Source organism: Suricata suricatta, chromosome 5, assembly GCF_006229205.1.
Source record: "Suricata suricatta isolate VVHF042 chromosome 5, meerkat_22Aug2017_6uvM2_HiC, whole genome shotgun sequence".
Classification (NCBI taxonomy): Eukaryota; Metazoa; Chordata; class Mammalia; order Carnivora; family Herpestidae; genus Suricata; species Suricata suricatta.
Window position 1 is genome coordinate 49075434 of NC_043704.1, and position 11462 is coordinate 49086895.

At 38.4% G+C, this 11462-nt stretch overlaps 1 protein-coding gene and 1 non-coding gene across 5 annotated transcripts in view; both read right to left on the minus strand.

Annotated features, from left to right (window-relative positions):
• Positions 1 to 11462, minus strand: part of SENP7 (SUMO specific peptidase 7) — a 177723-nt gene that overhangs the window by 137931 nt on the left and 28330 nt on the right. For 3 of the 4 annotated variants that reach the window (XM_029939204.1, XM_029939202.1, XM_029939203.1), the window contains exons 3-4: positions 10932 to 11027; positions 5501 to 5553 (exon numbers count right to left, since the gene is read on the minus strand). In XM_029939204.1, coding sequence (XP_029795064.1) covers positions 5501 to 5553; positions 10932 to 10971 — 93 coding nt within the window. In that variant the 5' untranslated portion in view covers positions 10972 to 11027. Of the gene's footprint in view, positions 1 to 79; positions 159 to 5500; positions 5554 to 10931; positions 11028 to 11462 lie in introns of those variants that run through there. The other variant, XM_029939205.1, reaches the window with a different exon arrangement.
• On the minus strand, positions 6135 to 6238 carry LOC115293101. Its single transcript, XR_003909362.1, has one exon. It is a non-coding gene; the product is annotated as a small nucleolar RNA U13 (small nucleolar RNA).

The following is an 11462-nucleotide window of genomic DNA, read 5'->3' on the forward strand; positions in this document are numbered from 1 at the left end:
TTCACATTATACTTAAATATATCAACAGAACTCTAGTAACTTCCCCAAAACAAAGCTCAACAACATTTATTTTACTTACTAATGTTCAAATGTAGTACTAAACAAGCCTTTCAGCAGATCACGTCATGCAGGTTCATTTTATACTTGATTCATTATAGTATAGCCTTCAAAAAGAAAATGCTATCAAAAGCAGATAATCTGAGGAAGGGGGAAAGATGCTGGAATCCACTAACAAGTTATACATTACTAACATGTGCTCTTTAAACTATTCAGACTAAAATGATTTCTACCATGTTCTTAATATAATACAGAACTTCAGAATCTTAATCACTTACTTGTTCAGATACTATTTAAATATAAAGCTGTTATTTAAAGAAAATTTGAGTCTGCCCAAACAGATGGCTATGACTTACCAAGGAAGAATAAAAGTATTATTTTTCAGGGTATGTGGGTGAATCAGTTGATTGCCAGACTCTTGATCTCTCTCACTCAGGTCATGTTCTCATGGATCATGAGATCCAGCCCTGCATCAGGCTTTGTGCTGACAATGCAGAGCCTGCTTGAGATTCTCCCTCTCTTTCTCTTTCTCTCTCTCTCTCTCCCCCCGACCCTCTCAAAATACTTTTTTAAAAACTCTTATTTTTCAATATTCAAACTAGAATAGCAACTTCCTCATACATAAATCCAAAAACCATGGATCTCCCCATCAGTTGAATTCAAGATAGTCACATTATTACTCCATATATACCAAGATATCAGCCTTGGGGCACCTGGGTGACTCCGTCAGTTAAGATTAAACATCTGACTCTTGATCTCAGCTCAGGTCATGATCTCATGGTACGTTCCAGCCCACACTGTGAGAAGCCTGCTTGGGATTCTCTCTCTCCCAATCTCTCTGCTCCTCTCCCACTCATGTTTTCTCTCTCTCTTTCTCTCTCTCAAAATAAATATATAAACTTAAAAAAAAAGAGAGAGGGAAGGTGATAAGCCTTGAATATTAAAAGGCCAGGGGCACCTGGGTGGTTCAGTCAGTTAAGCGTCTGACTCTTAGTTTCGGCTCAGGTCATGTCTCACAGTTTGTGAGTTCGAGCTCCGCATCAGGCTCTGCACTGATAGCTCGAGCCTGCTTGGAATTCTCTCTCTCCCCACCCCTCCCCTGTTCATTCTCATTCTCTCTCTATCTCTCTCTCAAAATAAATAAATAAATAAATAAATAAACTTTATAAAAAAATCAGAAAAAAAAAGGCCAGGAATAATTTATGAAATAATGATCTTCTAGTGATTTAACTACAAGGATTACAACTACAATGATTACAGCATTGTTCATAATTTTTTTTTAATTAAGAACAACTCAAGGACTGCATGGCTAGTTCAGTTAGTAAAACATGTGACTCCTGATCTCAGCATCCTGAGTTTGAGCCCTATGTTGGGCATAGTTTACTTAAAAACAAACTCAAAAATACAATAGGATATTGGTTAAATGAACTGTGATACACCCATATAACTGAATACAATGTAGCCATTAAATATATTTGCTACTGTCCTGGTACTTATCCCTAGTATAGTGTCCAATACATGTTAAATAAGTACTCAACAAATATCTACTGAGCCATGCTTTAAGGATGATTTCAGAAAATGATGTTCATAATATATAGTTAGGCTGAAAAAGCAAATTATAAAACAGTATTCTGTGGATTTCTATTTTTTGATATTAAAATATGTGTTTATTATAGATGGATATACAGACAGAAAAACTAGAAAGATATACATCCAAACATGAATTTTGGTTCTGTCTGGGTAGTCTCTTTTTTCCTCAACTCACTTTTCTAATTTCTCTATAACAAACTGGCATTGCTTTAGAAATATTTATTTTAAGTTTATTTACTTTAAAAGAGAGAGGGAGTGCATGGGAGGGGCAGAGTTCAAATCTATGAATCAGGAGACCGTGACCTGAGCTGAAATCAAGTCAGATGCTTAGTTGACTGAGCTACCCAGGTACCCCTTTAGAAATATTTTTTAAATACTTTAAAGTCAGAATGTATCAATGTCTTGTACTTATACCCATCAAATCCCTAATTTTTTTAGTAACTTGTTTCCCTAGCTGCCTTGAGAGAAAAAGCAATAAAATAAACTACTAACAAGAATTTAATATGCTGGGACGCCTGGGTGGCTCAGTCGGTTAAACATCCAACTACAGCTCAGGTCATGATCTTGTGGTTCTTTGGTTCGAGCCCCACCTCAGCCTCTCTGCTGACAGCTCGCAGACTGGATCCTGCTGCAGATTCTGTGTCTTCCTCTCTCTACCCTTCTCCTGCCTGCACTCTCTCCCCCTCAAGTTAAATAAACATTAAAAAAATTTTTAAGAATTTAATATGCTAATTTTATAAGAAATTCTACATTTTTAAAATGCAGTAGTTTAACTTCATGTGTATGTTATGGTTGAACAAATTAAGTAAACGTATTGTACATAACGAGATTTAAAAAGTTGAAAATAAGAAAGGGAGAAGGCTGAATAAGTTCTGTGGAGTTGCATTAGAATCAAAAGTTTCAGTACTGAAAGGCACCGAGGTGACTCAGTTGTCTAAGCGTCTGACTCCTGATTTCAGTTCAGGTTATGATCTCACAGATTCAAGCTGCACTGTCAGTGTGAAGCCTGCTTTGGATTCTCTCTTCCTCCCTCTCTGCCTGCCTCCCCCCTCAAAATAAATAAACTCAAAAAAAAAAAAAAAAAAGAGCGTGGCCAAGGGCACAGGAGGCAAACTAAAAGATATGCCAATAACAAAGCTAGAACATTTCAAGCAACAAAACCAATAATGCTGTAGTAAATTATAACCCATAGAATAAAATAAATACCTATGAGTCCATATTGATAAAAGTAAGTAACTGAATAAATAAGTAAAAAGGGAAGAGGGGCACATCTCCCTTACAGAAAATTTTCAATTAATAAATGTGAAGGGAATGAGGGAAATAGAAAATCATCAACGGAATATCATACACACAACTGCGCAGCCAATATCCACCACTAGCTGGTTAAACAGTGAGTGAAAGTTTAAGAAGCAGCATATCTGCATAGACTCAGAGTCTCTCTCCCAAGATATCTACTACAAAGTGAAGGAGTAACCAGACAGAAGCCCTCTTAAGCAGGCAGTCAGGACTAACATCATCAGTAATAAGAGCTATCATCACCACTGAGGATGGACACACTGAGAAGGGCACACCACATGATATTCTTTCCAGAAAGCCATCACTTTAATTATAAGAAACCGGACACAAACACAAACAGAGATATTCAACAAAATACTGACAAAATCACAGTGCTCTTTTAAAATGTCATGATCATGAAGGAACAAAGACTGAAGAACTGTCATAGAACGAAGGAAATCAAGAAGACATGACACCTAAATGCAATGTGGGATCCTGGCATAGAAAAATGACACTAGTGTGAAAACCCAAACAAAACCAGATAAAACTGGGGCACTCAGTCAGTAGCACATGCAACTCTTAATCTCAAGCTTTTGAGTTCAAGCCCCACATTGAGTGTAGAGATTACTTAAAAATTCTTTATGTTTATTTATTTTTGAGAGAGACAGAGTGAGAGCAGGGAAGGGGCAGAGAGAGAGAGAGGGGGACACAGAATCTGAAGCAGGCTCCAGCCTACTGGACACAGAGCTGGACACAGGGCTCAAACTTATAAACCATAAGACCATGACCTGAGCTGACATCAGATGCTTAACCAACTGAGCCACTCAGATGCCCCAAAAATAAAATATTTGAAAAAACTTAAGAAATCCAAATAGGGGCGTCTGGGTGGCTCAGTCAGTTACGCGGCCGACTTCAGCTCAGGTCATGATCTCATAGTTCATGGGTTCAAGCCCCATGTCAGGCTCGTGCTGACAGCTCAGAGCCTGGAGTCTGCTTCTGATTCTGTGTCTCCCTCTCTCTCTGACCCTCCCCTGTCGGACGCTCTGTGTCTCTTTCTCTCAAAAATAAATAAACATTAAAAAAAAATTTTAATAAATAAAAAATAAAAAAAGAAATCCAAATAATATCTGTAGTCTGAAGTACTGTAACATTAATTTCTTAATTGTGGTCACTGTGGTTATGTAAGATATTAACACTAGGGGAAGCTGAGTGAAGGGTAGATACAAACTACTGTTTCTGTAAATTTTCTGTAAATCTAAAGGTACTGGAAAATAAAAAGTTAAAAAAATGGTGCAGTTCATCTAAAAATAAGAGAAATGTATTTACTCAATACTATGAATTTCTAATGGTGGACTTTCAGATTCAATTGCATGAAGCAACAGCCTAAAACAGGGCATTTCACTTCACTGGAGGTATTAAACACAAAAGCAGCAGTAGTCAATACAGAGATATTTAAAATTGGGAATGGTAGCAATGTAAGAATTTCTTTTTATCCTCTCTCATTTATGTCACTGAAGCCAAATCCAGAATCATGAGTGAAGAAACTATACCCCACAAATGTGAAGTAAGCCACGGCAGAAGAGTACCTAAAGCCACACTATCTGTTTGGTCCTGTTGTCTGTATGCTTTTGATTCTCTCTCACAGCCCTCTCTACGGTTTCTTCTCCTTCTTTGTTCCATGAAATGTGCCACATTAAAGTTCTCTCTGTCAAATGAAAAGTCCTCTCTGCATAATTTGGAATGCTTCAGAAAAAGGTGTCTAATAGATTATTACTATGTATATCAGGGCACTACTGTGTTTAAGTCACAAAATTCTAGGGGTGCCAGGATGGCTCTGTTGGTTAAGCATCGAACTTCAACTGAAGCTGTGATCTCATGGTTCATGGGTTCAAGTCCCGCATCAGGTTTTGGACTGACAGTGCAGAGCCTGCTTGGAATTCTCGCTCTCCCTCTCTCTCTCTGCCCCTCCCCCACTTGCATTCTCTCTCTCTCTCTCTCTCTCTCTCTCTCTCTCTCTCTCTCTCTCTCTCTCTCTCTCTCTCTCTCTCTCCCCCTCTCAGAATAAACTTAAATAAATAAGTAAATAAATAAATACTGCAAAATTCTAGAAAAAAAATCATTTTTCTAAAAATAAATTTTTTTGAAACACTTCCCACACATGTAGAAACTTCATTTTGCTTCTTTTGCTACTCTTGGCTTACATAAAATAAATAAATTTTTTAAAAAGTTTCACAGGAAATATTTTAAATACTAATTTTCAGCACATGACTTGACCACAACTTTTCTGTGAGGTACACTAATATATTCAGTTATCAAAGAAATGTTGGATTATGTTTTACATAAAATCTAAAATAAGGTCTGGAAACTGTACTGATATATCTCACAACGATTTAAACAAGACAGATCCCAGAACTTTTCTTGGTTAACCCTTAAAATGATTAGGGTATACCATTCCCTGTAAAACACTGATTAGTTTTGATAATATTTTCTTTAAATTTTGTTTAAAAAATAAATAACAAAGTACTTTCAATATTAGTAACTCTAAAGATAATAGATTAAAAGCAAAACTAATGCATACCTTATGTAACTCAGAAGATGAAGACTTTTTCCTTTTTCCTTCTGTGACAATTTCTACAAAGACATGGTAAAAATTATCATTTAACATCTAAATGAAATACACAATGTATTGACTAAACATAAAGGTCAAAAAGTAACCTAAAGAGTAGCGAATTCTCACAAAATGTCTTCATTAAATAACCTATGTATGATGATAACAGAAAAAAGAAAACTTGGCTGTAGGAACTAAGTACGATATTCCCCAGCAAAAGTCGAAGAGGTGTTCAACAAATGTTGGTTGAACCATATGACCAGATAGATTTTTAGAATTGGGTAGGTGTGGGGGGAGATGGGGAGAGGGAATGAAGCAAAAGGTGAGAGATACATTAGGAATATTCTACAAAAGCATCTTCAGGGGCACCTGGGTGACTCAGTCAGTTAAGTGTCCAACTCCTGGTTTCGACACAGTTGAGATTGAGCTCCGCATCAGGCTCTGCACTGACAGTGTGGAGCCTGCTTGGGATTCTCTCTCAAAATAAATAAACTTAGAAAAAAAATCTGCAAACTTGTGCTATTAGTTCCCTTTATAAAAGATGGGATTTTTTTTCCAAATTCTTGCTCCTAGAATTCTTAGCACTTCTTTTTTTTTTTTTTCATGTCAGACAGGTAATGTGCCAGAGTTGTAACAAGGTATAAGGGTGGCACATGTCACACAACGGTGTGAACACCCAATCATCACACTTATGAACTACAAAAGAATCACTTCTTAGCACTTAAGAAAGTCACATAATAGTAACTGCAAATACTACTATTACTACTACTACTACTACTAACTACAAAACCCACTTTTTTTTAATGTTTATTCATTTTTGAGAGAGCGACAGAGTGTGAATGGGGGAGGGGCAGAGAGAGAGAGACACAGAATCCGAAGCAGGCTCCAGGCTCTAAGCTATGTGCATAGAGCCTGACACAGGGCTCAAACCCATGGCCTGCAAGATCATGACCTGAGCCAAAGTCAGCCACTTAACCTACTGAACCACCTAGGCGCCCCAAAACTCACACCTGTTTTAACAAACACTTTCAGCATTAGTTAACAGTTCTTTTACTCATCCCTAACTGACCACTTATTCAATTTTGAGCTCCTGTTATCACTTGCAGTCCTTTTTTTTTCCCAAAAGATGATCTTTCTTTGCTTCACTTAGAAGCACGACTGCAATATCATTAACTTCTCAAATTTTACCTATATCTTTAACCATCTTCCCTCCTTTCTGCATATCTCAGGAAACTTTGATTCCATTCTCCCCTATTTCTTTTGAAACCTCACTCCATCAATTATCTCCTACTTATTATCTTTCTCTTTCCACTCACCCCTTTCCCACTTCACACCAATCTAAGTCTCTTAGAGTCTTAAAGAAGAAAATTCCTTTCTACCTAATGTCCTACTCCAAATTGTTCCAGAAATCTTTTTTTTTTTTAACATTTCATTTTCCTTTATTCAGCCTCTTGAAATCTGGCTTCTGTCCTACTAAAATCAGTGGTAAAAGTGTCCTCCTAAGTGCCAATTCACCACCCTCATACTATTTTAACTCTGTAATTTACACTGCTTTGCACTCTCCTTGTTTCTCAAGCCTATCGTGTTTCCTAATTTGCCCACCTGCCTACCAATGTCTCTTCCTCTTTGCTTTGAAATTAAATGTATGTGATTCAAGACTATTTTTACTCTGTACCTTCTGTGGTTAACTCCATTCATGCCAATGGCTTCAGCTAACATCTATGCACATAATATGGCTTTATCATAATTAATTGCAGATCTGATTTTGACCTCCAAGTATGGTTCATTATACTTATAATGCAAAATATGCAGACAGCACCAGGGCCTACTGGAAAAATAAAGGAATATCATCATGGGACACTAGATCCTCAAGATAAAGCTGGGGAGAGAAGAGGAGAAGAGAAGAGTTTCACAAACAAGTTTGAATAACACCACATGCTCAGCTACTCTCTCTCCTGCAGAGGCTTAATGTACCATGGCATAACAAAGGCTCTAAAAATTCTGCAATAAATAAATTTTTCTTATAACTACAGCTCTCATACTTATTTGTCCACAGAAACTTCTTTTTTCCAAGTAAGACTCACTAATGCCCTGTGGCAGTAAAAAAGTTAAAATTATATATTTTGTAAGCAGACCAGATTTTGAATCCTGGCTCTGCTTCTTACTTGCTATTGCTAACAGTTGCTGACCCTCCCGAAATCCAGTTTCCTCATCTGTACATCAGAAATGCATAACCACTTCACAGGGCTTTTGAAAGAATTAAAGTCTGTAAAATTCTTAGTATACTGCTTAGTACCAAAGTACTCAAAAAAACATATGTACCCTTAAATGAAAGTGAGCACAGATTTCCTTAAATGTTGCCTGGAGCAATCCATTGAAAATATAAAATTCACTTGAATGTTTGTTTGAAATCAAAGATTCATTTGAAAATTGTTATCTATGACTCTAATTTGTTATAATTTTGTTGTTATTAAACATTTCTAATGGTCATTCTCCCTTGAATGACCTGTGCATTTAATTATTTCATTCATTTGTTAGTGGGCCTATCTCTGGTACCAGTAATTTTTTTTATCTGTATCCCATTTAATTTACTGCTTTTGATATGTTGTGAATTTGGAAATAAGATATTCATGTTGATTGGGGTTACAAATAATTTTAAAATATAGATTCAATATACTCTCAAGAAAAGCTTGAGAAGCTTCCCATGAGTAAACTTTAGCATACAGACTTTGTAATATCTCCTCTCACTGCTCAAAGGTGTTTCATGCTTAATTCCTGATTCATGGTCACATTACAGAAAAGTAAAGTAATCAGAGCTTTTGTGATTCTTCTACTTATAAAATTTCTTTTGATTTTAAAATATCAATTCATTTAAAAACAATAACCTCATTGCATGCTAACATGGCTCAAGTATTTTATGAAAAATAATTGGTTAATACTGAGAAACATGGCATTATTTTACTTATTTGCAAATCTCTTTAATGTCTGGCTTAATAAAAGATGACTGTTTCCCCCATCTGTCTCTGCATTCACTTTGTTGTGATACATGTCATGTAGCCTCTGGAAAACTCTACACATGTGGGAGAATAAGAGGAAAAGGGAAACAGGTCTTAGAATTGTTACAAAAACAGTTTTGACCTCACAGATTCAGAAGGAGACTCTCAGGTCCCCAGACCACATCTTAAGAACCAGTGCCTAAAGCAGATTACAGCCATGCTGGAAACAATCCCACTTTTAGAGTTATCAGTTACAAGAGTCCATACACACTCGTTTGTGTTTAACGTAAACGAATTGGAACTGAGTGCTACTTGCACCTAAAAGAGCTAGGAGCAATACACTATGTAACCCTCCACAGTTCTTCTTTAGGAGAATGTTGAGGGAAAACCTTGTGCAGAATCACAGAGGAAACTTTGAAACTTCATCATTGTTGTTTTCTTTCCCTACTGCTATCCACATTCTATTTCTAACTTAGAATTCCTCCTGTTTTATTACTGAAATTCCTCTCTTTGGGTACTTAGGAAATTCTGATGACCATAAATGTCACTTCCGGTCATGCGGTCAAGCAACCACTTATAATGAAATGGCAAATACATGTGTATAAATGTCACACAGAATCCAGAATCCCTTCAGACCAACTGATTAGTTTTATTTACAGTAATTTTGTGGAGAAAATTAAACATATTATTTAGAATTATTCTTAAAAATTAATAATCATCTCTTAAAACCAGACAAACACTGGAGAACAGCTTAGGTAATATTAGATTTCAGAATGGGTTTTATACAGTAACAATTTTTTTTCAAAAAGGACAGCACCAAAAAAGAAAAATCATCAGGGAAAAAAAAATCTTCTCCAGAGAACATAAATATCAGTATCTTTTATGAAATAACAGTTTTGTTTTCAAATTTTACTTCCCACAGCTACTTGCATCATGTTAACTGTAATAAATGTGACAAGCAAAGAGAGATGGGATTTGCTGAAGGACAAAGCTAATATCTTGCTGCTCCCCCCCAAAAATGTATTAAGCCAAGATGAAATGCACTTATTGAAAAATGGCTGTGCCTCTTAAACTGAAGGATAATCCCTAAGCTCTGTTAGAAAGAACACAAATGACAGCAGATAAACAATGTGCATTTTCCTAATGTACAAATTTTACATGAAGGTCTTAGAGGAGGAAAAAAACAAACACTGATCTATCGGAGGCCTGTACTTTCATATATGTAATACACATACTTTTTCAAAGATAAAGAATATCCCTAGAAAACACACACACACACGTTAATAGTTGCTTATAAAAAGGATTCAGGTTCTTAATTGCTTCAAGCAATGTCCCAGAAATGCTGTTCACTTCTCCTTTGCAAATAATGCAGAAAAATGTTTGAGATGCACTGCTATAGGGACTCCTAATAAATTTGTTAACTGCTAAAACTGTCTCTGCAAAAATAAACGGTACAGTAAGAAAGGAGAGATGAATTAACTGATTCATTGGGTGTTCGTTTGTGTACTGAACTGTAAGCTTATTAAAAATAGAGTCCTCCCCCCTCTCCTCCTCTGGTACATGCACAGGACTTAACACGAGGAAATGAGGTACTCGTAGTAGAGATCTTTGACAAAAACTTGTTGACTAGGAGGAGCTCTACCTCAAGTCTTAGAACTCCACTTTTGTGTTTCCAAGAGGTAGTACCCCAAACTGAAGCCATAAAGCAATTTCAAAACCAAAAATATACTGAGAACAAAAACACAACTTCAAATCCTTTGTTCGACTTTTTAATCACTTCTGGAAGAAGCAGCAGGAGGCTGGGAAAGACAAAGGTTATTAAGAGGGCCTGTTCCGAAGAACGAAAGCCGGCGCAGCTTTTATCTGAGCGATGAAGTGTCAATTAGCGAGCCCCGCCTTTCCCTCTTTGCAGCCGCCGCTACCTGCCCCGAGGTAAGGGGGAGAGAAGGAAGCGAAATCGAGAATCACAGGAACAGAGGGAAAGTGGGGTCAGGGGCTGGAAGTGAAACTGGCACACGGGTGGAATTAGAGGAAGGCGTGGCAGGGGAGCGGCAAGCCAACCGAGAAGATCGCTGGGCCGACGAGACAGGCTCACGCAAGGTGTTCGCGGGAGGAGGGAAAACCTGGAGGATGTTGGGGAGAAGAGCGGCCAGGGCTTTGATGACAGCTCGGACTTGGTCTTCGACTCGCGGAGGCGGGGGCGACCCGGGAGTCTTCCATTGTGCTCGCCCCTCTACCCGTGCCCTGCCCTCCCCTGCCTCCCGCCCGAACCGGAGCCCGAGCCCCAGCGGGAGCTCGAGCCAGAGCCCTCGAGGCTCCGGGCCGCAGCAGCCCTCGCCGCCTGTGCCTCCCACTTGCTCAAGGTTGAAGAGAGTATGCTTAGCCCTCCTCCGACCCTTTCTCACCAGATGAAGATCGACGTCGCCCGGCCTTCCCCTTGTCCATCTTCTCCTCCTCCTGGAGTCACAGTTGCAGGCGCTGTCACCTCAAGACCCCTCAGGCTGGGGAAGGGAGGGGGGAGGGGAGAGGGAGAGGGGGCAGGGGAAAAAAAAAAAAAAAGCCAGGAGAGTACGAACAGCGCTTGCGCAAGAGCCGTCGCCTGCCCTCAGACCGGAAATTAGCTGCCCCTCCCACCTCACCCGGAAATCACTTCCTGGGACTTGTTTTCTCTGCGGGTTGCTGCCTCAAATGATTAGTGGTACTATTCTTTTATCTCTGCACCTATCGGAAAGTGCACCTCTGATTTTAGCCAGAGATCATCTGAGGCTTTGTTTGCTTCGAAGACTGGGTAGACTGAAAATTGAAAGAGAGGAATCTTAAGAATGTCTGTAATTTAATGGCTCCCGCGAGGTAGCCTGGAAAAATGGGAATAAAAGGAATACTCCACGGTCTCTCCTATATACTTATCCTCGACAGCGTCCTCAAACTCAGAAATA